The sequence below is a fragment of the Lathamus discolor genome, chromosome 15, assembly GCF_037157495.1.
Source record: "Lathamus discolor isolate bLatDis1 chromosome 15, bLatDis1.hap1, whole genome shotgun sequence".
Lineage (NCBI taxonomy): Eukaryota > Metazoa > Chordata > Aves > Psittaciformes > Psittacidae > Lathamus > Lathamus discolor.
Genome location: NC_088898.1, coordinates 283,637 through 310,425, shown reverse-complemented (window position 1 = coordinate 310,425; position 26,789 = coordinate 283,637). Strand labels below are relative to the sequence as shown.

Genomic DNA, 26,789 nt, shown 5'->3' with positions numbered 1-26,789 from the left:
GGGAGGGGGCTGGGTTTGGTTTCATATGTGTTTGATATTCCGGGCTTGGTCTGTGCAGTGCCACCTCTGGGAGCACGAAGCCTCTGCTCTGGGGGTTGGTGCTGCTGGGCCCTGCTCCTGTGTACAGTGCTCACCGGGTTTCCATGCATCGAGCCCTCCTCTTGGCCTTTCTCGTGACTGTACTTCCCTCACCAGCCTTCCTTCCTTCTTTCCTTCCTTGCTTTCTTCCTTTGTTCCTTGCTTATTTTCTCTGTAGCTTGGAAACTGAGCAGAGGGTTGGTTGGCTTTCACTAACCTTTACCTGGTGATCTGTTGTACAGGGAATCGGGGGGGGTGGGGGGGAGAGAAGAAAAAAAAAGGGAATAAATGACTTTGTCCTGGGATTTGGGGCTGCCCTTTCTGTCCCTGCATCTTCAAATATGGGGGGCTATTGGCAAAGCTTCCACATAGGCGCAGGCATTTCCCTGATGGAGGTAACCACAGTGCACACACTGGTACAGGGGATGCTGAAGAGACTCCAGCTCGGCCTCGAGTCACCCCTGCAGACACACAGGGCAAGGAAAGGCTTTTCCTTGCCGACACAGCATCAGGCCTCTTTATTTGCGGACTCCTGAGAAGCCTCAGGGTCGCAGCTCCTAAAGCTGCACACATAACCCCAGAGAGCCCCTAACCCAGAGCAATGGTCCCATAGTTGCCCACTGCTGGGACCTTTCCTTGCATCCCTGTCCAAACAGCCATGATTCTCCTGACTTAGACTATTCGGGACTATGAATGAGCAAGTTCATAGCCCAAACTCCAGTGTTCCCAAGTACACAAGGCAAACACCCACTACAAACTGGAGAATAAAACAAGATACCACCATAAATATGACAACTTTATTAAAATATACATATGAGTACAAATTAATGATTATATGGATAAAGTTCACTGTCTGTAAACAAATATATTAAAAAAGAGCACGTCTTTTTTGTGATATAAAGTGCAGTTATGTTTCCATATTATATACAATATGTCAGCATTATGGGGAGGGTTGGAAGGACTATGGAACTAACATTTGATTATAAGATAAAATTCTCTGAAAAAGTATACACCTACATATTACAGAAGAAGGGCTTGGGCTGGAGCTTATTTAGCAAACAACAATCAGCTTCCACCACATTAATGCAGCTAACGAGAGTGCAGGGCTCACGATAAATTAGGAGAGAGGCACTGACCCACTTGGTGAAGGGAAACTTGGACGCCACAGAGTTCACCCCTTCCCCTTGTCAACCCCAAACTTGCACAGAGGAAAGAAATCAAAGGATAAGACCTTGCGAAACACGTGCATGTGTCTGCAGTTCGGGGGAATCAAATATACACGACTTTATGTACAGCTCTGATAAAGGGGGGTACCAATGTACAGAGGTAACAGCTTTGCAACCAAACCATGCCAGCACCGGTCCTTACACAGGAGAGGGACAAGGAGAGTAGTTCTGCATCAATGGGAAAGACAAATAGTCCAAAAGCCTCCTCGACACCAGCCTGTGGGGTGTGTTCTGCTTACTGAACGGAACAGGGAGCCCTTGCTGGGGGAAGCGCAGCCCGGTGCTGCCGGGCACTAGGAGTGGGGTGTGCGGCAGGAGCGGCAGCAGGCTTTGCTGTAGTACCAGTGGCTGCAGAGGTTGACTTTGATGGCCAAAGCACAGTTGGTTCCCGCCTGGTCCTGGCAGCTGTCGTCTGGGGGACAGAAGGCAAAAGGCACCGATATGGAAGAGAAAATAGACCATTGTGAGCTCATGAGCACAATTCCCTCCTCTACACAGCCTGCCCTAAGCACCAGGGGCTGTGTAAGGAGTCATCCTGGCCGTGACTGCCACCTCCCTGCCCTGGTATCTGGCAGAGCATCAACTGAAAGACACCATGGAGCTTGTCCATAAATGCCATTGTCAACCTACGCAAAGGCAGGAGAAGGCTGACCCACCCCACTACGCCTAGCCTGGCTTGGGGAGCCTCATTTCGTCCCAGCCCTGAGGCTAAAGCTCTCCCCTGTGCAACAGAGCTGCCCAGGCATTGCTGGAGCCACCAAGGCAGCCTGGCAGGGAGCTGCCTCAAGCCAAGGACCTGGCAGGGCATGGGGTAACCCCAACGTACTTGCACCTTCTGCACCAAAGAGGCAATTTGAGAAAGGGAATGGTAATCCAGCTGTATCACAGCAGGGGTTAGGGGTGAGCGAGCTGCTGGAGACAGGGAGGAGGCCAGAGACTGCTTCAACACTCTCCCACCTCCCTTCAGAGCAATATTTTGCTTCAAATCCATAGGATTTATGGTTATATATATATTGCTTAAAGTCCATAGGATGCATGAAACATGAAGGCAGCTTGCTACACAGGGGCCACAAGGCACCTCACAGGCACCATGCCATATCCCTGACCCCATGAAGCGGACAGCACCCAGGAGGGCCAGAGCCAAGCCCAAAGCTAACCCCAAACCTCTCTCCCATTTTCATGCTTTTCTCCCAAACCATCCTTATTCCTGAATCCTATTAAAGGATTAGAACCGTGTGTTCACTAAACATCACAGGGAGTTTGAGCCAGCAGACGACTCACATAATGAAATAGTTACAAATCCTGCAGGACATTTGAAGACCAAAAATCGTTAAAATTACAGCACAGATGAAAGTTCCCAGACATTAGCTGGAATCACACAGAAACAGCACTGAGTCAGTGCTCCAAAGCTCCCATTTATCCTAAGGCCATCTCATGCTTCTTTTGAACTCTCCCCTTCATTTAACAAAGTTACCTCCAGAAAGAGCCAGTGCACAGTGCCCCATTGCTTGGGCACAGAGCGAGAGGCCCCGGGATGATGATCAAATTGGTGGTCAGTAGGAGCTGATGCTGGCCAATGCTGCTTAGGGGGAAATCAGTGGAAATCGAGGCTGGGGGTGCTCTGCTGGCAGTGGGGCTCACCTGGGGGCTCCGTGGGGCAGGGCTGCAGATCACAGGTCTGCTTGCCCACTGGCTTCACCAGCGGGTCACAGCCCCGGACGATGTCCTTCCCTTGGTAGCACTTCACATCCCGCATCCTCACACCGATGCCACAGGTTTTTGTGCACTGGAGAAAAGAGAAAGGGGCTGAGGCAAGGCCTCAGGACTGTGCGGACCTGTGCTAAGCCAGAACCTGCTAAACGAGTGTGCTCGCAGGAGATGTCAGGGCAGGGAGCTGAACTCTTCCCTTGGCTGAAAGCTATGTCTCAGTCCAGCGCCACTGGCCCCTCGCTCCATCTTTGCTGCCTGCAGCACCTTCTCCCTAGGGATACATGAATGTGCTCCCATCCCCTGGCACTGCAACCTTCTCTCCTCCCGCTGCTCTTTGCAAACAGACACGAATGAGCTGGCCCAGTCCATACACTGCTCCGTGGCACCAGGGTGGCTGCAAACACCTCCAGATCCCCCTCCGGCACCCTGTGTTTGCAGAGCTGCGCCTGGGCTGGTGCCCACTGCCCCTCGGGCACCCAAGTTTGCTTTGGGTGATCACAGGCTGCAATGATGGTTTGCGAGACTAAACAAAACACGATGCCCAGAGCCTCAGAAAGAGGAAGGCTACATTAGAGAGGGCTTGCGGGGACCCAGCTACAGCCCTTCACAGCAAGTAAAAAGCCAGAGCTGACCCTAAACACCTCCTCTCATTCCTCTTCTGCTGGAGCACAGCCAATCACAATTGCACCAGAGCTGCCAGTGCAGCAGAAGCATCCCCCTGGGTGCTCCCCTGAGGGCTGTGCTCTGCAGAGATTCGCTGAGCTGCTTCGGGTATTTGCAGGCAGTGTGACCCTAGGTATGAGGGGATGGGGCACCACGCACTCTGAGCAAGTGCACCTTGAAGAAGGAGCATTTCTCCCCCACCTCCCTCCCCCAGATGCCCTGAGCTGCCCTCTGCTCTCTCCCAACTCACCTCCGACCAGGGGGTCGTGTACCACTTAAAGCACGGCCGCTCGAAGCATGTCGTCTCCTCCACAGGCTTTTTGGCCACATCGCAGTCAGCGGTGCTGCGGGTCTTGATCTTGCCATTGATGATCTCCAGGCAGAGCACGATCCTCTTCTTCACACCCCGGCCGCACGTGGTGTTGCACTGTCAGACGCAAGCAGGGCCTGCTGAAACCTGTGCCCCGGACCCACCGCAGGGCATCCCCCCTCTATCACCCCCCAGAACCAAGCCCCTGCTCCAGCCACCCCAGCCCGGGAGCGCTGCACTTACCCGCTCCCAGTCCTGTGCCAGCCAGTGTGAGGGGCAGTTCTTGTCCCCGCAGGGGTGGATGGCCAGCGGCTTTGTCTCCAGGTTGCACTGCGACTCCGGCACCACGCGCCCATCGCTGGTCTTGCAGTACACGTGCCGGATCATCCTGCCCTGCCCGCAGCCGCCGCTGCACTGAAACCACACCAGGCATGGCGGCACTCAGCAGCGGCAGTGAAGCTCCATCCCCATCCCCACAACAGGGCAGAGATGCGTCCACAAGGTTCAGCCACATTCCCATCCCCACCTTCCCGAAATCATGGGGGCATTATTTGGGTTCAATTTAAAATAGCTGCAGGGAAGCACAGCACATCCTTTCCCGGGCAGCCCCACCACAGTCAGCATACCCCACGGTCCCATCGTGCCCGTGATGAGTGAAACTCAGCACCTCCCAGGCCAGGCAGGCAGGGAAACCATGAGCAGAGAACCCCGAGGGGGTCTCAGAGAGGTCAAGGCAAGTGGCTACAAATATCCCCCTGCACTGCACCGGGGCAGGCAGTGCCAGGCTGAGCACCGGTGGAGGCCACGGGAGCCCCATGGTGTTCCACAGCGCTGCCGCTGCCATAGAAACTGCTTATTTTTAGCTGACACTAATGCATCAAAACCTGGGTAAAAATAGCTTGGGATGGAGGGGGTCTCTGTAGCAGAACTGTGCAGGCAGGGAAAAGAGCAGGAGGGAGAAAAAAAAAACAGGAAAAGGCTCATTTTCTGGGCATGGAGCATCAGCATTGTCATGGTACGCTGTGCAGCAGAGACAAGAGGACTTTGACACCCACTGAGGTCCTCAGACAGGTCTTCTGCGGTTTAACACCTCCTGCACCCTGTCCCCCACAAGGGATGAGCTCCAGGAGGACCTACTGGGAAGTGGTGGGACCCACGGGGGTGCTGGATCACCCCCAGTGCCATGGGCAGAGCCGAGGCGGTCAGTCAGGGTGACAGCGCTGGTGGGCAAGTCCTGGTAGGGGTGACATGGGCACCAGAAGAACCAAACTGGAATTACTTGGAGACCGGCTGTGGGTGCAGGCTGCCTGCAGGCTCATCACAGCTGGAGCTGCCAGGGATAACGAGCCCAACCCAAACCTCCCAGCACCAGAGACACAAGCAAGCGTGCACACGGGGCCAGTGGCAGTGATGGCCACCCCGGGGTCTCACCGGTCCCCAGTCGGAGACGGTCCACTGCCGGTCGCAGGGCGGCCCCGTGCAGTTCTTCTCAGCCAGGGGCCGGGTGCTGGCATCGCACAGCTTCTCGTCCTCCGAGCAGCGGATGTCCCGCGTCACCACGCTCCGCTCCCCGCACCGCGCCGAGCACTGCCAGGAGGGAACGGGACGGCATCAGCAGGGCCCCACCACGGCAGGGACCGGGAGCCACTGCGTGGGTTTGGGCTTTGTTTGTGGTTTTACGTTGTGAACATGCATTCTAAAAGCACGCGCTGACAACTCTCGGTAACTGTCCCTAGCAAAGTCACCCCTCTTCCCCCAAACCCCTCGGCAGCTTCAGCTCAAGGTGCAGGAGGGCTGCACCCTGCCCAAGGCACCAAAACCACCTGGTCAGAGCTAGAAGATTTCAGCTGTCACTCACAGCCAGGGTGAGCTCTCCCCTAGCTCCTGCCCAGAGCAGCCCGCTCCTTCCCCCCTCTGTGGAGAGTGTTTTCCCCAGACTGCACAACCGAGGTTTTTGTGCTGCGGATGAATCTGGCTCCGCGCAGCCCAGTGACATTATTTAGAACTGGATTTGAGTTACTACAGTCTCACATACACACATTTGCTTCGTGCATAACATAAAGCAGGGAAGTGTCACAGCGCAGCGCGCAGACACGCCGCTCGATATGTTAATCCTCAGGTCCTGGAAATATGCTGGCTTTTTTTTTTAATGCCTATTTCCCCAGCCAATTTGGCACCCGGCTTCAGATGGGATCCAAATGAGATTAGCTTTGCTGCTGGCGAAGTACAAACTGCTCCAGGACTGTCTCGAGTGCTCACTCCCTGACACTGGCTGGAGGAGAACACAGATTTCTGCAGAACACTGGTTCCTGCTCACAAAGCCCGGGGCACAGCTACACCCGCTGCACTCGCTGTGAGCCACGCTGCACTCCCCTCCCTGCACCATGGGCCGTGGCAGTCAGGGGCTTGCTCCCAGGTCACCCCGGCTTGGAGACCGGCCCCAGCTCCCCAGGGAAGAGGCATGGATTCGGTTGTTTCCATTGGTTTACATTGCAAGTGACATGCCAGAGCACTGACCGCGCCTGGAGATGAACGCAGGGACACAAACCCTTTCACGGGCTTTCCCAAGCGAAACAACAAGCTGAAACAGGAGCAGTGCTGCACCGCCCCAAACCAGCTTCCAACTGTTCAGGGATCTGCTTAAGGCACAGTAGGAAAAGGTTCAATTCTCCACAAGCCACAGGGAAATGGCAGGCGAGGAAGGGAAGTTTATAGGAACCTAATTCACGTGTGAGGTGGGATCTCCCCTGGTCAAAGAGGCTGCCAAGGAAGTAGAGATGGGAGGACTTGAGCAGCGGGCTCCTGCCCTGTCTCAGTGGGCAATGCTAGTACCTCATATGCAGTCAGAGGCCTCACGAGTGGCCTCCTCCCGCTGGAGAGGACTCAGGGCTTCATTTTAGGGAAAAAGATTTCCTGATGCACATTGGTCCACGGCAGCCAGCGTCCTGAGGGGCAGAGCCTCCGCTGGCCACCGAGGAGCCCAAATCAGGAAAGGAGCGGAGCAGCGCAGGCACGTGCTCAGCCCAGCGCTGCCAGGCCAGCCCCGCACGGACCTACCTCGGACCACTCGGACATCTCCCACTGCGGCCCGCAGGCCGGGTTCCTGCAGACCTTGCGCTCATCCGGCCGCGCGATGTCAGCGGACTCGCAGAGGTCGCTGTAGACGGAGCTGTCGAATCCCGGAGAGATCATCTTCCAGCAGCGGACGATGCGGAACTGGTATCCCTCCCCGCAAGTGCGGGAGCACTCGCTCCAGCTGCTCGTCTCCCACCTGTGGGGGCAAGAAAGGCTGGACCACAGCCAGAGCATCCCACGGGAAGCCCTGCCTGCTCCCGGCTGGAGGGAGATAGCTGCAGTAGCAATGAGCTGTAGTCAGGCTGCCAGTGTGCAAGAGGTTTTCCCATGGGATGGGATCTGTTATCATAGAAATATCTCAGAATCCCAGCCTGGTTTGGCTTGACGGGACCTTGAAGCTCCTCCCGCTCCAAGCCCCTGCCACAGGCAGGGACCCCTTCCACTGGAGCAGCTTGCTCCAAGCCCCTGTGTCCAACCTGGCCTTGAGCACTGCCAGGGATGGAAGTGTTTGTTGGTGGTTTCACCCAGCAGACCTGAGCTCACGCTCATAGGGGCGGATGCTAAAACCAGAGAGGAAGGAGACAGCAGCACAGTGGGGCACGGACTGGTACCCTCGCTGCCCGGTGCCTGTTACCGCAGGCTGCACGCTCCCCAGCCGAAACCCTGTGTGTGCAGCACGTTTCTTTGCCATACTTATGGCCCATGTTTGCCCTTTCCTTTTCGCCTGATCCGCTGAAATACAATGAGGATACGACCATCTATCACCTTGAAAATCCCAGCAATAATGTCACACAAAGCTGTCTGAGCCCTGGTTGGAGAGAAATTCATGCACCACCGTCAGTCTAATTCTGCTAATGTCATGATGCAATGGGCTGCAAGAGCTGAGATCTGCTCTGAGACGCTATCAGCCCCGTACTGTCCCCTGCCACAACTGTCCTGATGTTACAAGAGGGAAACAGCTTGTAAACCAAGGGGAAAGACATAAAAAGTCAAGATTTTTACAGTACAGTAACATTACAGCAATTCTCAATTAAAGAATAGGCTGAAGATGTAAAAATTTAACTGGCTCAGAATTCACAGCCCCTCTGGACTCGGGGCCACCGCTGCTGCCACCGAGCAGGACAGACACGTCCCCACTGCACGCACAGGGCTCTGGGCACAAGCAGCAGCCACAAGGAGATGTCACACATTTAGAGGTGCCACCTAAATTCAGAAGGGAGATGAAACCAAAGCCCATCCAGATGAGGCAAAAGTCTCCCAGGTCGTTCTGCTGGGAAAGCACTGGCAGGCTGTGAAGCAGCCCGCCTGCCCAATGAATGTGCTTCACTGCCGCGGCTGCTCCCGGCAGCTCCTCGCTTTACCCACCACCAAGCTGCCATCACCAGTGATCACAGAGCAGCTCTTCCCTCTTACAGTGCAAGCCCATGGAGCAGAAACAGCACAACCATAAGGAGCAGCCTTATAAAACACCAGTGGGATAATCCAAGCATGAAAAGAGCCCTAATGCTTGTGCTAGAAAATTACAGAGTTAATGCAAGTGGAGGTTAAGGTCCTCATGGTGTCTACAGGGCTGCCAGCAGCTGCACCATCCACCTCCTAACACTTTTCTTGCCTCAGTGGCAGCCTGCCCTGGCTTTCAGCAAGATCATAACTCCTAAGGGCATGTGCTTTCCTTTCCACTCCTCCCTCACAATTACCTGAGGCAAAAGTGAGCCCTCTCCAGGTGCCATGCCTGGTCCCTGGAATCACTGTAGTCTTGCTTTGCAGTGTTCACAAGTGACACCATTTCAGGGCATGCACCAGGCAGCTTTACTTCTCCCCGTGCCCTGAACAGTCTGACACCACCGCAGTCATCCTTGATTCAGCAGACATTGGTCTGTCCTATGTACAGTTGCAGATGCTGCGAACCTCCCAACAAGCACAGCCCATGTTACAGACCAGCAGCAGGGCTGCTTTTCAGGTAAAGAGCCACATCAGCAGGGAAACATTCTGCAGGACTTCCAGCAAAGGTTCTCCTCTGCACCAGCTCTTGCCCTGATACAAGCAAACCTCAGCGATGTTTAGGATGCTGAAAGGCACAGTTTGCAAGCCCAGCCCCTCCACCCAATGCGCACACGTGCTCCTCCAGGCACTGACCAGGCAGGATGCTGCCCAGTGTTAGAAGCCAAACTTGCTGGGAATCCACGTGCAAACTCTGCCAGGACTTATGGAAGTTTTAATCCGGCAGCTTGAGCTAAAGCACTCAGGATGGAAGCAGCCCGGGGGGAGCCCAGGCAGATGCAGTGGGGTGCTAGAGGCCATCCCTGCTGCCCCACCACCAAAGCCACACCGACCCCCTCCCAAATACATCCATGGCAGAGGAAACACAGAGCCCCCCAGGAGCGCCCTGTTGAGGCGGTACCTTGGCTGGCACTCTCTCCCAGCACAGAACTCATGGATGGGCTCGGGACGGGTCATGGCATCACAGTATGTATCATCCACTTCGATCCCATCATAGCGAACACACATCGCATATGTGGACATCACTCCTAGTTTCAAAGAGAATACACACACACAACAGAGGACGCTTGGTGATTCTGACATCCAAACTTTTTTTTTCTTTTCTTTTTCTTTTGAGCTGCATTTTCCAAAACTTCCTCCCATCAGCAAGCCAGGCTTTCCGGCCAGTGGGATGGATAATGCTGGGAGGGGAGGACCGCTACGGTCACCCAGCCAACATGGGCAGTGCGGTTGAGCTTGGCCGCTTCTGCAGGCAGGCACGGCCGCCCCTGCCAGGGCTTGCCACCAAGATCAATACATGACTAACTCGGTTTTATAGGGAACACTCGGGGCAACGCGTCTGCTGGGCAGCTCCCACCCTGCCGGGCTCCAGGGTGGAGGAGATAGCAAGCACTCCCCAGCCCGCTCCATGCACCTGCTCTCTATGTGCAGTACACCCCGCTTGCACCAGGGTGCTCCCCAGGGGCACCCAGCACTGTGGGCCAGGACAGGGCTCTGCAAGGAGGCACCTCCTGCTCCCCCAGAAGGCAGCCAGTGTCGTCAGACCAAGACCTTTTCCCCCGCAGCCTGCCGTGCCAGAGTAAATGTTGTGAAGTCCATTCTGGGACCTGGCTGGGGACCAGGAGGCTGCTCTGGCTACAGGTAAGAATTGCAGCTCTCGGGAACATCTGGTTTACATGAAACTAAAAAAAGATCTACAGCTCTTGACATGGTATTGCTTCTCTGTGATATGTCATTAAGAAAGGGCAATGAGAAAGAAGAAATTTAAGTAAAACCTCTCTCTGCTAGCTGCAAAACCAGGGCGGCCTGGCCTGGACAAGGGGGAAATTTGTTCAGAGGGGATCAAAGAAGTCAAAAATGTCGCAGACACGTGGCTGATGGGATCCTGGGGACGGTTTGGAAAGCTCCTGCTGCCGGCACACTGGGGGCATGCGTCTGTCTGCTGGGCAAGAATAAAGGCTTGAAAAATAAAACCCTTACAATTGTTCTTTTAAGAGATGTCCTTCAATTGCAACCCCCTCTCTCCCACTTTTTCCTACTTTCCAGTTCCAGGAGCACAGCAAATCCGGATTATTTCAGGGACTGCGCCACTGGGGAGCAGTGCATGACCCCCACATTTGCTTCATCACAAGTGGGGGGCTTAGCAAGGGGTAAAGGAGGAGAGAGATAAGGTGGCTTGAAGGTTTCAGGGGCAAAAAGGGGGAATTTATGCAAAAAGAATACGGGCCCAGATCTGACATCCTGGCGTCTACACGGCTGTTCCAGATTTATACCCTCGCAGCCGAGACCAGGCTCCAGGGTAGGAGGAGTGGGAGAAATGAAACAAAAATCAAAAAGCCAAACACTAGTTTGTGTCCTGACAGAGCTGAACAGTCTTCAGAACTTCACCATGCGCGGAAGCAGCGGAGGGTTTCAAACCCTGCTGAAGGTTCAAAAAGGGGAGGAAATAAAAAACTGAGGTAACACGATGGGACTCAGCAGGGGTTTGGGGATCCTGCTGAGCCCCAGGGCATCCCCGCCGGGCTGGGAAGTGAAGACAGCACTGGGAGCCCACCCAGGGGAGGGTGTTGTGCAGGGTGATGGACAAGCCAGGCACCAGCACCCGGCCCCCGCAGTCTTTGCACCCAGGCGGAGCAGATTTGGGGTTATGCCAAACCAGCTCCAGAGACTGCGAGATCCCCTACACAGCACCAGATCCTTCCCATCCCTAACAGACAGAAAAGTGACTCACACACCAGGTGATTTCAGCAGTTGTGCAGAATTTGGCTGCTTCTTATAACTACCTGTGGTGCATGTAGAGCTGCAGGGTTCATGGGAGGAAAGCTTCCACCTGTACATGTCAGCAGCACTCACACCTTGGCCCTTTCTTAACAACTTCAATCTGTTTCTAGCGATAAGCAAACAAAAGAAAAACAAAACAAAACAAAACAAAACAAGGCATTTACAAGGCGAGCGGTAATAGGCCACATCAGACACACACATCTGCCAGCAGCTGCAGTCCGGTCGGGTTCGGGTTTGGGAGGGGATTTACTGTGTTTGGCGGTTGGGTTCGGTTTTTCTGAGTTTTGGGGGTTTGTTTGTTTGTTTGAATTGGTTTGGTTTGGTTCACAACATACCTGTCCTGAGCCCCAAGTAGAATCCCCAGCCCGGTTAGAGGCAGAGCTTCCACTGTCTAGAAATAGAGAGAATGGGATAAAAATACCCACAAGTAGAAACAGTTCAGAATTTAACAAAGTTTGCATTTTCTGCTCAAATACACCTGGCCCTGGGCATACAGTGACTAAAGGTGCAGTATCTCCTCCCCTGCGGCTGTGGGGCCGGGCATGCCTGCTGCTGCTCAAATCTCAGCAGCTCACTCCTTCTGAAAACCAACATGTGGCACAGGAGTTTCTAAGCTTGCTTCTCAAAGCACACTTTGCTTTTAAACACCAAGGCATGCCATTTGCCTACCCACTGCTTTTGCCAGTCTTGTTTTGGTTTGGTTTATTTTGGGTAGGCAATTTGCATCTCTCATGTCCATGCTGCGCTCAAACACATAACGCCATTGAGAAAGGAGTAACAGAGTCAGCCGGGTGTACGAAAAAGCATTTGTCAAACCAAGAATAACAGCTTATCCCAGTTCAGTGCATCCTACGTGCTGTGAGGTTTAACGCACCAGGGATACTGCACCTTTACAAAAGGAGGCTTCAATTCTGTTCTCATACCTTTGTTCAAACCCTTGAGATGGCTACACTGAAATAGCGTACAAGGTTGTATCCTGACATCCAGTTGTCTCTGGCCTGGCAAGATATGCAGCTTGTAAGATTTCTAGGCAGCAGAAGCTCTGAAATTGCCTTATTTAATTGTTCGTAAGAAAACGTTCAGGTCCAGTCTATCAAATCAACCTTTAAAAGGACACTGTGGAGAATCCAGACGTTTCCTTTCAGACCCACCCGCCTTTCACCACCAGCACTGAGCCTCCAGAAGGATTAAAAACAACAATCTCATTTTCCCCTGTTGATTTTGTCTCTGTCGGTTTGGCAAATGGTTGCTTCCTGCTTTTAAAACGGAACCGAAATGAATATGATTCTTCTTTGTGGAAAAATAACGACTTCAGCTCACTATAAATAGTGTTTTATCTTCCCAAACCAGCTCTGCCTGGGGACCCACATCAGCCCCTGCTCCCAGCTCAGCCCCATGTGCTGCCTCCTGCCACCCAGCCAGGAGAGGGCTCACAAGATGACAGTTTTCAGTAAGATCCATCAAAACACAACAGCTGCTTTTTATACTTCAATTTGCTCAGAAAAAGCAGTATTACCTAGATCCTCCAGTCTAGGGCCACCAATTCCTTGTGGCTGGGACTCTCTCTCCCTTCAAAGGAGAAAATAATCTTCAAAATAAGATTTATGCCATAGCTGAGTACAGAAGATCTGTAACAGCATCCCTTTAATGTATGTGATGCTAACTAAAGAACTGCTTCCATGGATAATGAGGCTGTAGGGACAAGTTCTTTCCAGATAACTCAGACATTTGGTCACAGGGCAGTGTGTCGATCACTTATCACTTCAAGCAAAGACAAAACTGTCATTTTGTTCTCCTCTAAATGCTACAGCAGTACACTGTCCCACAAAGCTGCTGGGCTTTTTGCTTTTCTTTCTCCTCTTTATTATAAGCTTTATGATGAAGACAAGTGTTTTCTTCCCTGCCTGCACTTGGCTTCTGCTTTTCAAGCACGCAACAGCACCAGAAGTCATCACCATCCCATGACCCTAGCTGTGGTCTGGGCTGCAGAAGAAGACTCTTTTCAAGTGCACGTAAACACCACAGGGCAGCAGCCAGAGCCCCTGGGCTCACAGTTCTGGGCTTTATTTCAGTTTTTATTTTGAAGCAAAGGAGGAAACTCTTGGCTCCTGCTGTAGGATCAGCCCTGGCTGCACACTGTACCAGCAGCACGGGGTAAAGGACAAAGGGTACCCAGATCTGCCCTGGAATGCCATGGAAAGGGTTTAACTGCTCCAGGAGAGGAAAAACAGCACTGCATCCCTACCACAGCACAAGAGCCACCCACCTGCCATTGCCCAGGGAGGTTTGTTCCCAAAGAGGAATTATCCCACACTGGTGCAACGTGCTCCTACACTCCATCCACACTAAGAATTACAATTGTTTGCCAAGAAGATGCCCACCTCTAATCAACACTACCCCACATGGATGGGCTGGTTGGATACAGCATGTAAAGAGATGATCTTCCTGTACATCTTCACTGACATGAAATGAAAGTGAGCAAAAAGCCACCACCCATCCCAAGCTGAGCCTGGGAAGAATTTAGGAGATCTCAAGTCCATGCTCCTGCCCAGACCTAGGCTGACCCCAGTAACAGACTAGGTCCCACAAGGCCTTGCACAGTCCAGTCTTGCTGAGCTCTAAGGATGGGGATCCTCCACCCAGGGCAAAATGTTTGCCCTTTTGCCCCATCACCATTCCCTTCAGCACGGCTTCCGGCCATCCCTGAAGCTCCCCCCTCCTCCTGGAGGAACAATCCCCAACACTCTTCATCTGCCTCCAGCATCCTGCCCCAGACATGCCAAACCCAAACCTGCCTCCTATCGGCAGCAGGGGCTTTATGCTGCTGTGCCAGCTGCCAGCCCCAGCTGGGCCTGGACACAGCATTCTGGCTAGCGCAAAGCATCTTTGTACGTTAATGTTTATATCTGGAAAGTTCATATTTTATTCTAGAGAGAGTGGTGGGAGGAGGAAGTGCTGTAGAACAAAATCTAGGGAAGAACTGGGGCGGGGGTTGGAGAAGAGAGCAGTGCTGGGTATCATGCCTGAAGGGTTTTAACCCCCTGCGCCATGTCTTCAACAGATGGGCAGCCAGGGGTAGTGCAGGAGGTTTTTAGCACCACAAAAAACTACTAGAACCTCTGACAGTCTTTTGTGACTGCTCTTTAACAGCCAAGCTGCTCTGACACTTGGAGCACGTAAAGGTTACTGTATTCCTAGGAGGAGGAGGAAGGCACTAGCCCCATTTAACAGCTACTGGGAGAGAGGTTTGGGGTACAGGGGGCCAGTCGAGAAAGCATGCTGCTGAGCTCCAAGGGGCAGGGGACCTCCTCCCTCACCCCATTGCAGAGGAAAGCAGCAAGGTGACAGCACTGCCCTTATGTGTCAGAGGGTTAATGCAATGCTTGCATTGGCAGCTGAAGGCAAGGTTTCCACACCAAGCCACAAGATGAGATGACAGACTCAAGCCTTTGGCAATGGTTTAATGTGCTTACACTTAAGAAGCTTCTTGATACATTTGCCTACATGGACATTTTCTTTAGCATAAGTGCCTTTAGCATAATCTAGTATAAGCTCTGGGTAGATACAGCTAACTACAACTTGAGAGCACCTGCTCAGGGCTTTACACTTTATCTTCTAGAGCTCAGCATAACAACCCAGGTTTCATTGGTGGTGACTGGGAGACAGAAGAGGCAAGGCAGCATAGCCAGGAGGAGAGCCACAGGGGAGGAGTGGGTGCCATGGGGGTGCACAGTGGGACCCAAACCCACAGCTGTGGGTCTGTGACCTGGGTGACTCCCAAGGCCTCAGTGGCAGCTCAAGCTCTCTGGGGAGTGCACTAATACTTACCTACACACAGAGCATTAATGCTATGCTGCAGCAATGGTCCCACCTCAGCCCTGTGTGCCTACACTGGGGATGAGCTCCCACGGGCTGGGACTAAAATCTGGTCCCCAGACAGCATCAAGGCACCTTCGTAAGATGCTAGACACAGACTGGACAAGCAGTAACCTGAGACTCCTTTTCACCCAACCCATCCCTGCCTGGACAAACTCTGCTACTACAGCTAGATTAATTCTTTATTGCTTCCCACTGCATTTCATAACGTTACTAGTCCAAACCAGCTGTTAAAATGAATGCCAAGTGACAATCCTAGTATCAGTCAATGAACTGCCACTGGAGAGCTTTTGATAGTCTTGTCAAAGCCATGACTAATGGCACTGCTTCTGCTTCTGTCACAGCAGCAAACCTGGGCTAGTTCTGCAGGCCCTACCAAGGAGCTCCTCGTGTCCCACTCTGCCTCTCCAGCAGCAGGTTAAACAGGCAGGGTCATGCCTGGGACCGTGTTCCTGCCAACACAACTGAGGAGAATGAGTGGCAGTCAACAGGATGGGTAAAAAGGGGCCAAGACCATCTTCTGCTGCATCAGAACTCAGAAGGAAGGGCCTGGGGAATCAGAGCAGCACATCAAGAGAGGCAAAAGGCAGAGGCTTCCTTGTAGTCATGGTTCTGATAACAAGCTATGACAGGCAGACAGCAATGCATAAGCTGACAGCCATCAGCATGGACTTGCCAACATACCCACTAAGGAGTGCAGCAAGTATTCCTCTTGTTTAATGCTCTCTTGACTTTCTGCTCCCAAACCCCTGGCCCTTCCTTCCAAATTAATCACCAACCGAAAGTATTCACACACAACATTCTACCCCCACTTACCTTTGGCTTCCAAAGCAGACAGAAAGCACGCAGTCGGGTCTGCAGTGAGTATAGGGCTGAGGCAAGAACAGCAATAAATAGGATTTACTGGAATTAAAGGACATATCTCCTACCTTGCTTTGTGAGTTCTGTTCCCTTGAGGGCTGCTCATGGTGACAGTGGCATTTGAAAACGGTGTCTCTGCAGAGGTGTTGACAGTTTTGCCATTGCTCAGTTCCATGTAAGTGCTGTTAATGGTGTAGGTCACACCACCAGTGTCCTCATAGTCAACATAAAGGCTGTCAATTTGTGACCCCACAGAGTTTATTGGGTCTCCCTGGGCAAAAATGCTGTTCACGGTCATGTTGAGCATCAGCTCCTTAGAGTCCGAGGTCTTGTCCTGCAGCTTGTCTGTGATGGCATTCTCCAAAATGAATTCCCTGGAGGTGAACCTGGGGTCGAAGTCTCTGTCGCCATGGTCTGTCTGGTAAGTAGAGCTGGTTACGTTTGAATCTAGATTGGAGCCAACAGGGGGAAAACAACAGTGACAACCACAAAATGCATTCAGGCTGGGAGGCGAAAGCAGCCTGGAGCAGCAGGGACATGGCAGAGCCTGAGCAGCCCAGGGGGACAGAGGCAGGAGCTGGATTCCTGGGGAGGAGAAAACTGATGGCATTGTGCCCCTTTGAGAAGGGGGTGCAGCTCCGTGGGTCTTATCCTGCTATCACATGGCCAGAAAAGAGCTCAGCACCTGCCAGCACTGCCCCAAGCAACAGCAGAGGTCAGAAAGGAAGATGCCATTCTGGCCCCAGAGCCCACGCAGCCATGCTGGGAAAGCGCTCAAGGCAGTTTGGTGGTGGGGTGCCCAAGGGACTGGAGCAGGAAGGAGGCTGCTGGGGACAGCAGATGTGACAGGGAGCTTTGTGCACCCAGGGTTCCCCCCTGTCCTTGGCATGAGGCAAAGCACAGCAGGGCAGCAGCGGGGAGACCTGACCCATGGCCGCCCCCCACCCACCAGAAACCAGAACCTGAAGGGCAAAGAGGATTTATGAGCAGAGATGTTCTAAAGAACTTCCCAAGGTTTCCAAAAAATGAACCAGCAGAATCACCAGAGGCAGAAACCGAGCATTTCTCAACAAGAGCTCCAAGAAACGCAACACTGAGGCCCAAGTCTCCTCCTTACCTTGGGATTGTTTGCCCTTCAGTTTTGGCTCACAGTCAATTGATTCTGCTCTTTCATAGACCTCATTGGTTTCCTGACCTTTGCTCAAGTTCAAATCTTCCTCCATGTCCTGACTTCCAAACACCTGGTTCTCCAAGTCTATCCTTTCCCTGGAGATTTTCCCAAAATAGGTTGCATTGTGCTGGATAAAACCCAATGGCACATCTCCATCGAACTCTCTGCTTTCCTCGCTGTCTGACTCAGAGAAGGTGTAGTAGATGGGCTGCAGATTTGAGTGTGGCTTCCTCAGGAGGGTGTATTCAAATGTGATGGATGGATTCTTGCCATTTTGATTCCAGACCTAGCAAACAAATGATTAGCGGATGCAGTGAGTATATGGCATGCAAAGCTTGTGATTCATCTTGGACTTGACAGTTGGTGAGAATCTACTTTGCTTTTCCAATCTGCTTTCCATCATATTTTTGCCAAGAAAGGCTGGACCAGACAACCCTTGGGGTCCCCTCCCAACCTGGTATTCTAGGCCTCTGTGATTCATGCTGCCAGCTTCTCACAGCTGGAGCCCAGCACCATTTTCCAAGAGTTATTTGGCAGCACTGCCTCAGGGATTAGCCCCAGCACGGGGATCAGGAGCCACAGGTCACGCTTCCTCCTCTGAGCAGAGAGCCACTTGAGAAGTCACTGACCATCACCTGCAAACGCATTTCTGTGGCTATTGGGGATGGGGACTCGCAGATGATGCACTAACAACCTCGTACTGGTTTTACGCTTTATAAGCACCCAAGCATCTCTCCTTTCCTGTTCCAGGGGAGCCTGGAGCTACATGGAGATGGCGCTGCCCGGAAGAAAATTAAGTGACTTTTCTTTGTATGCCTGACTTTAGATGGGCTGCTTTCAACAGAGCTGGGGCTTAAGTTTTGTGCATTAGTCTAAGCTGTCTGGCCCCATTTCTTATTTTTACTTTTCCTGCCAGGTAACTTGGATAAAAATGCCAAGGAAGAGAAATCCTCCAGCTGTGCCTGAGGCATCTTCACACTGCAGAGAGGGGAGTTACCAAGCCCACATTCATTACTCACAGCCCTGCCTGCATCCAAGAGCACTGATGCAAATAAAATAAGAACCAGGCACAGTCCTCACTCCCACTCCCCTCCTCAAGCTGCCCAGGGAGCTGTGAATCCATGGCAGGAGTCTGCCCCATGCCCACCCCTTTCCCAATCCAAAGATTTTCCCTTCCCCATCACCCTCAGCATTGCGAACTTGAAAAGTCAAAGCTCACCATTATATTTAACCCTTGATTTGTCGGTCCTTGCGCAACAATATATTCTATGCCAGTCTCATAAACATCCATGGGCCTGCGGTACTTAAACACTGTGCCTGCAATGTTGAAGTTCTTCGGACTGTCAACTTTGTAGTTCCCATTGAAGAAATAGTACCCAGCTTCATCAGCCACAGCTTCCAACAAGAGAGGAAAAAGAAAATAAATCAGTGCCATCACAAGGCAAGAGGAATGCAATAGTGCCACTTGTTCACTCACAGGATAAAAAACAGAGTGTCACAGTAATAAAACAAGTGTTTCTCCCATATTACAATGCATTTGTCACTTATTTCCAACACATACCATGTGATTATATGCCCTGCATCCGAGCCATGCATCCCCCTACATTGCAAGCTCCTGAGTATATGGCTTACACTAGCCCGTGGCTCCTCTCACCCTTTTGGCACTAGCACAGCATGAACATTGAATAATCACAGCTCTGCAGACAGCAAGACTGTCAGATGGCCAACAGCAGGAGCTGCCTCCTTGGGAGCACTGAGCCGATGCCACCAGACCCAGCAGTGACCCAAGAGAGATCATCCACAACTAGCCCAGGGACTGTACTACATCCTCATGCTCCATTCAAGTCTCCCTCTCCCTGTACATGGCCACATGAGGCTGCAGAGCACAATGGCTTCTGCCAAGCGAGCAACTGTGCTTCTCCTGGGCAGCTCCAGATTTTCCCCACACTCCTGAGCAGCTCCACCATCTCCATTGCGAGGTGGATGTTGCGGCCACCAACACTTCAGAAAGGCAACACACAGGTCGCATCTCTGTGGTGCTGTTGTCATGTGGCCATTGCACATTCCCCAAGCAGAAGATCAAGATCACAAGAGAGGTGAAGTCACTTGGCACCAGCGATCCAGCACCAGTGTGTTTGTCACACCACACTGAAGTAGCAATAATATTGGCCAACAGTTTCTGCATTAAAGCAACCAGAGTGGTGATACATACAGACCAGGTGCTCAGGCTAAAGGAAGGAGAAATGCACTGGCTTAGACAACGTGCTTGTGATTTACACCGACATGGATTTAGCTCATGTCTGTAATAAAACTACATTCTGCCTCACATTGGAAAAAGCATTAGCTAGTATAGGCACACATGCTAGGGAAGTACCAAGAGGTTATACACACCCAGAACATCTGCAGACTTTTTCCGCTCTACTATCTGGATATCCCTTGCTCCAGCAGGAATGTGCGTTACCAGAGAATAGCCTATGGGAAACTACAGATTAATGAAAGGAACTTTGTAACAGATACTCTGAACAACACACTCTGAAGTCAATACTGCAACTATCGAGCACATGGGCCTTCATCTACAATTATTTTTGTTAAGTGGTGGATTAAAAAATTAGTATTGATAATTTAGGCTGCAAACAGAACCTCAGCAATAGCAGAGAAGTGTGTGAACTACATGTCCTGGCTTACAGTGGAAAAACACAAGCAAGGAAGGGACAGGACGCAATCCTTACATGCACGGGTATCACATTTATCTAAACTGCTGCAAGGATCTATACCTGAAGACTGCTTTGTTGCTAGTGAAGCAGTCCTGTGGTTCAGTATTGAAGGCTGCGCTAGCCAGTCTGCCCAAAACCCCAGCAAGAGATTACAACTCCAAGGCCCCTTAGCACTAGGTAAGTGATGGGACAAGTCCTCCTAAGGCCACTGAAGTTTCTACAGCTGGCTCCATCTTCCCTCCGAGAGCACTGATCATTATTCCCAAGTCAGACTGCAGTATTTAGGACAAGCAGGTTCTGTTGCTTACATCTCACTAATTTTGGAAATCCTGGTCTTTCAAAACATCCCTGCTTCCTGTTAGGGCAAGTTATTTCTTTCTAGTCTTACTGGGTCATGAGAAAGACTAAAATAGGCACCAGCCTCTTGCATAACCCTTTTCACCATTCAGCATCAGAGACCTCAGGCTTCTACAAGCACCAAGCAGAGTTACTGGTTTTCTTCAAGGAAGGCTTTCCCTGCCCAAATTACAAGTGGCATTAACACACGTAGAACACGTGGGAAGAGCTGAAGCAGGCAGTTGGCAAGAGCTGGAAGCAATTTACAAAGAGATAAGTTGATTTTAAAAAATAGCCCTGATTCAAATAAAGCAAAAGGTCCCCAACAGCCTTACCCAGATGAGCATTTCCTTTCCGGTAACTGCCGGTGACGTGAGTGCAGCTGCTCCCATCTCCTTGGCAAACTCCACATTTATCCAAGGTGTGGGTGGAAAAGAGAATGCCATCGCATCCAATCGGCTACAACCGCACAGAGCATTGAGGGTCAGGCAAATGTTGCACCCATTGTAGCTTTCTGAATGCTACTAACAATATTTTTGCTATAATGTTTAACAACCTCACATTTTCCAGACACGCAAACCCCTCGGAAATCAGTGTATTTGCAGGATGTTCCATCCCGAGCCTGAACCATTAACTGTCTCTGACCATCCACAGTGGTGCAATGGAGGTCACAGGGCTTGCTAGAAATGTGAACATAGTCATCTAAGGGGAAAGGATATAAAGATACATTCAAAACAAGAGAAACACAAAAACGTTCATCCTACCAATGTCAGTGAATCGCTGCCAAACTAAACAGCAGCAGCAAAGCTACACAGCAGCCAGCAATCAGAAGCCACCATCTCTTGTGTTCCATGCTGGACACGAGATAGCACTTCTGACAGTGTGGCAGCCCACTGCTGCAAGCCTCTGCACAGCCAGGCAGTCCTCCTGAGCAGATGCCCCTCCTGATGCTAGAGGTACCACTAACATCAGCCCAGGGAGGCACTGAAGCATCAGCTGCCACTGTTCTGTGCAAGGACTTGCAGCAGTGATATATGTACACATCACACAAAAGCATATGCATGCTCACATATCAGCATCTAATAAACAAGTTAAATTAACATAAACATTTAAATACATATACAAGTAAGACTATAGTCAAACCCGTAACAGCTTAAAACATAAGAACTTTTCCATAAACATTCACCCAAGCTGGACTTCAGTCACCCTTTGCTTTCTGCAGGCAACTGGCTGGCTGCATCCATTGGCAATATCCACAGGAAGCAAATGACATTCATATATGCATCGGAAGCCCAGCACTAAGTGTTGAACTCCAGCTAGTGAGCAGCATATACCCACTGGCCTGCAGGCCCAAGCAAGACAGCATCAGTGTCAAAACCTTATTCTGCAAATCCCCCAGGAGCCACGTGAACGCCTGCTAAAACACAAAACAATTCACTGTAACTGGTCTGGTGAATCATCTCAAAGAGCAAGTGTGTTTAAAGAAACTGTCACCTTGCCACAGGAAAGGGACAGAGCAGCCAAGTAGCTATAGCTAACCAGGCTGCCACGAGCCAAGTCCTACCACGCTGACCCTGCCAAAAACGGCTGGCGAGACAGGGGCTTGTTTCACATAGAAGGAGGCAACAAGGAATTTAACGAAGCATAATTTTGTTCTTAGGTATCTACAGAAACCCCCAAAATAAGCAAGTCACATTAGATCCCATCTCTATTTTAGACACCCAAATAGCACTGCTAATCTGAAGAACCAGCACTTGGGAGCTGCCTCCTTGGGAGTGGGACCCAGGGCTCCCAACACCTCTAAAAATTGGCCCTAATTTTTTTAGTGCTCAACTTAGATGGGAGTTTTGTGCCTAAAAATTAAACAGGGATCTCATTCTGACCCCCAAGAGCTTTCTGCAGCTCTGTGCTGCTCACCCGGGTGACCAAGCCAACTGACTGCATCTCAGTGACATCTGGCAGAGCACATGAAGGGTGTGGAGTGAGTAAGTGCCACCAAAACACAACACAGCCAGCAATGGCCCCAGTTCTAAGGGCACTCGTTGGGGTGAGCCAGACTCTCCCTGCCAGCGCAGCCCATCACCCCACACTCCCACATCCTCCTTCAGCCTTTCAGCTCTCTGGTCCTCAAGGGATGTGACCTACACAGGCTACAGCCACAAATTCATGTTGCCATTTTATTTTTAAGCTACGCTGCAGCTGCAAAATGCGCCTTTGAGCTTGGGAGACAGTTGATTGTGTCTCTGAAAAATCACTTTAAAACAGCAGAGGAGGAGCCTTCCTGCAGGCTATAGCATCATAACTATCAAAATATTTGGCTAAGCATTATGAAACACACAAAGAATGTCTTGTTACCAGGATATAAAGGTTTCCATTGATATGTTCTGCCATTATACACATGGGAGTTAAATGATGAACACTGCTCCTCTCGAAAGCTCCTTCCGTTTGCAGGGCACTCCTAGAATGGGATACGTTAATATCCTGATGAAAACAAAGTGCGGGAAAGGTTTCTGGCACATCTTAACTGGCTGCAAGGAGTGTTTCCATTGCCTGCTCCATCCAGAGCCACATCATCCTCCTCCTCCTCCTGCAGGGACAGCCAGGGGAAGCCCTCATGGGAGATCATACAAGAGCCACCTACTGGGTTTTATGGCCCCCCATGCCCACAAAAGGCCCAAAGCCCTGACACAGTGGTGACAGGCACCAAAGAACAGAAGTCCAGTTGCTTGGAGAGGCAACATGGTGACTGCTACAGGATAAATGGCGTCCCCTCTCTGAGGGGCCCAGAAATGCCATTGCACAAAGCAAGCATAACTTTCCACATTCTGTATTGAGTGTTCCCAGTGAGAAAAAGGATATCCTTACTTGTACTTTGCAGAGCTGGTATCTTTTGGATGTTCCAGTGCAGGTTTTATTAGCCAGCCCACTCACTGACTTTCTTCTGAATAAAGAAATGGCAGTTAGAACGGGATCAGAAACCCTTCTTTCCCCTCATTTGAATATACCTGTCCCTGCTTCTGCAAGATCAGTCTCCAGGCAGCAGAACCACCCAGGGATCTTTTACAATTCCACAGAAGTTGATAGAAAAGGTCTCTTTGGCTTTGTTACCTGCAGCATCCACTATTCATATTACAGTATCCTAGGAGGGATCATGGGGATGATGGCGAGGGGACAAGATTTGCAAAGTGCCTTCTGGCAACCACACAGCCCAGAGAGGGCAGAGCCACACACAGAGCAGCCAGAATCAGCAGGTCCCCAGTCAGCTCTGCACCAGTGTCCTCACTGTTGTACCCAGAAGCCTTGGGAGCGGGCTTATTCCACATCTGCTGCCCACCTGCACTAATCCCCACATGAGAAGCTTCAGGGCCAGCACAGGAATAGCTCAGCTGGCCCTTCTGGCAGGAATGCCCAGAGCACAGCACCCTCACAGCAGGGTGCTCAGGGCCATGCCTTCTGCATGAGCAGCATTTGCCAGACAGCACCTTCTCACCAGTGCTCATCTACCGAGCAACGACCTCCGGGATGAAGCTACCCCGAGCAAACTGCAGCCCCCACCCCGCAGCTGGGGCCGTACCTCTGCCGCAGGCAGTGCCGCTCCTGGGACTTGACGCCCCCCCCACAGGTCCTGGTGCACGCCGTCCACTTGGTCCACTCGCCCCACCAGTACGCGGTGACGTCTGCCCCTTCCTCCAGGCTGTTGGAGGTCTGCGCCAGGTCCTGCTTGGAGCATCAGGAAGGTGGCGAGAGCAGCAGCAGTCAGCACCCGCACCACTTGGGTGGAATGAGGGCATCCCCCGTCCAGCCCACCCTGAGCAACCGGGCATTTCCCTCTGCATCTGAGGTCAAGTTTGAGATTTCCGTCTTGCAAGGAACCCTGCATTCTTCCAATTGTGTTTTCATTACAAATTGGAATGAAATGGCAATATTTGGGATTCCTCAGGAAAGGAAATGTTTATTGTTTCTCTCAGTTGGCAAAACCAAGCTCACAAACAACCCTGAACCCTCCAAGTCTTTCGGTGCTCCCTAACTCTTGCTCCACAGCAAATTCAGGGAGCTGAAGAGCCACTTGCAGCCAAAACCTTCACTGAAAGCTTCAGCAAACCCTTCAAATCCACTCTGGAGCAGGAGACCATGCCAGTGGATGCTAGCAGGCCAAAGAAGCCCCTGTGCTCTCTTCGCAAGGACAGGTTCACCACTTCAGGAAGGTCCTTGACACCCCCCTCCCTCAGCCACTGTGGGCAGCAGCATCACCACGCAGAGGGGAAGGAGCTGCTCCACCAGCAGTGCCACCACCACACGCCTGCACTCAACAAGGTGTTGGCATCCCCTTGCCAGGGCACAGAACCTCTGGGGGAGTCCCAGCTATTCCTTACTGTGGGAGGAGGGACCGAAGAAGCAGTGCTCATCCAAGAGGGAGCATGGCCTTACAGAGCCCTAGAAATGGCCTATGCATGCTCTTAGCTACAGAAGGTACAACTTAGGTTAAGCCGACACCAAAGAGCTAAGCCAAGTCATACATCCTCCCACATGCTGGAGACCTGATGCACGCACAAACCAGCCCTGCAGGTCCTGGGGGTTACCCATCCCAGACACACCATTTTAAAACCCAGAGACCTCCCAGCAAGGCAATGTGCTTACCTGAGCTATCACAAAGGCAACGTTGCCCACAAAGAGAAGGGCCAGAGCGCCTTTCAGCTGGGATCGCGTGCTGAGGGAGATGCTGCTCCACCTCCACTTAGATATCTTCATCCTGGAAAGCAACCAACCACCACACTAAGCAGAGCTCTCATCCAGCCCCAGAGCCTGTCAAGAGCAGGAGAGTTACACAGCACACATCCTCTTCAGCATTCCCAGTCAGCTAAATGACACCCCCGCACTGGCTGCAGGGGCTTGATCCTGAAGTTATATTTAATCAGTAGAAGCATTAACACGGTACAAAGTCCAAATCCCACCTCAGCTGCCATCTTCCAAACCACAACTTCACACTGGTTCCCAGTGGCTGCACCTGATCCCACCAGTGTGAGCTGGAGCTCTAAGCATGTCTTAAGAAGGGAGCACGTCTTAGAAGCAAGTACTGCATAAGAGGCAGCAAGTACCAAGATGTGTCCCTGGATCTATAGCAGCAGTGCATCTTAATATCCCATTTACAGACCTGTTCCTACAACAGCAAGATGAAAGACTTCCTAAACAAATACACTCAATTAACAGCCGATGTTTTTCCTTTTTTCATTTGTTCACTCCAATTCCTATCTATTCCCAGGGAAGAAGCCTGTTCTTCTAGAAGAGAAACCACCTGCAATTAAAGAGCAGAAATGAAGTATCCCAAGTGCCAGCCTTTCATCTCTTTCTCCATCTGCCTCATGAAAGAGTAACCCAGAATAGCATTTTCTGAAATAAAACTCAGCTCAAAGCCACAGTATGTTTTATTGCAAACCTCACTGCAAGAGCCAGAAAGGAGCAGGTTTCAGGAAATCAAGCTTCCAGGCAATCAAAGCAGCTCATGTCTGCAAGTCAAAAATAAAAGCGCTCTCCCCTAAACTTATTCCCCTTGAAAAGTCACTAGGCAGAATCTTTGGGAAGTAGGGAGGTGCAAGAGGTGCTGCAGACCTGCAAACGTAAAGAGCTTCTTTCCTAGCCCTTTTTCTTCTCGTAAGGGCTTTCATGGCAGCTTGGAAAAGCAGATTGCCGGCGATGCCAGCACGGCTGTGGTACAGCGCTTACAGACATCGCCAGAGGGCCGCCAGGTCCCACCTCGCCTTCGCGGCCGCCCTGGGAAGGGGGTCCAGCACAGAACCACAGAACCGGCGAGGCTGGAAAAGCCCTTCGCATGCGAGACGCCCTTCCAAGCGGCGGATGCACTGATTGATGGGAGCGCGGCGCGCTTGGCCGGGGATCCCGGGACAGGTGGCTGCGACTTGCCTCACACTTGGTTCTCATTAAGGCTCCCAGACACGTCTGACTCGGAGCCAGCAACGGAGCTCGCTCCCAGCTTATCCTCGGCCGGTGAGCGCTGCGTGCTTGAATGCGAGAACTGAGGGAGGGGGAGGGCTGTGGCCGGCGGCATCGCGGGGCAGGGGCAGCCCCGCCGCAGGCTGCCGACGGGCCGGGCGGGCGATGCGGGGAGCCGGGGCGGGCGGCGCGGGCCGTACCTGGAGGCGGCGGGGCCGAGCGGGGCGATGCTCCGGGGCCGGGCGGTGCTGGCGGTGGATCGGAGCAGCGGCGGCGGCGGCCCCAGCCGCTCCCTCTCCGACTTCAAAGGGCAGCCAGAAGCGCCGGGGCTTCCAGCGAGGAGGAGCCGCCGCAGTGGCTCCCCCCAGCCCGCGCCGGCCGCTCTTATAGCGGCAGCCGGGGCGGGGGGGAGCGGGCGGAATTCACACCTCTCGGCCCGGGATGCCCCCACCCCGGTTAACCCCTCGCCTCCCCCGGCGCCGGCCCGCGGCCGCCAGCCGGTTTCCTGCGGCGAGGCCGGGGGGCAGAGACGGGGGCAG

At 52.2% G+C, this 26,789-nt stretch overlaps 1 protein-coding gene across 6 annotated transcripts; it reads right to left on the bottom strand.

Annotated features, from left to right (window-relative positions):
• Positions 1-861: 861 nt before the first annotated feature.
• Positions 862-26,789, bottom strand: ADAMTSL2 (ADAMTS like 2). 6 transcript variants are annotated; one of them, XM_065696121.1, is made up of 19 exons: positions 26,451-26,789; positions 24,940-25,051; positions 23,876-24,018; positions 23,167-23,242; positions 22,657-22,759; positions 20,858-21,003; positions 20,637-20,760; positions 19,643-19,723; positions 18,471-18,646; positions 17,276-17,537; positions 16,149-16,527; positions 11,346-11,449; positions 9,464-9,590; positions 7,045-7,258; positions 5,419-5,574; positions 4,231-4,401; positions 3,928-4,104; positions 2,946-3,090; positions 862-1,716 (listed from the first exon to the last, which is right to left on the bottom strand). In XM_065696121.1, exons 2-19 carry the CDS (start codon positions 25,048-25,050, stop codon positions 1,598-1,600), a joined length of 2,814 nt encoding a protein of 937 aa, XP_065552193.1. In that variant the 5' UTR covers position 25,051; positions 26,451-26,789; the 3' UTR covers positions 862-1,597. The 6 variants fall into 6 exon arrangements, with proteins under 6 accessions (XP_065552193.1, XP_065552192.1, XP_065552194.1 ...); XM_065696120.1 differs by having other exon boundaries at positions 17,198-17,537; positions 26,451-26,788; XM_065696122.1 differs by lacking the exons at positions 9,464-9,590; positions 11,346-11,449 and having other exon boundaries at positions 17,198-17,537; positions 26,451-26,788.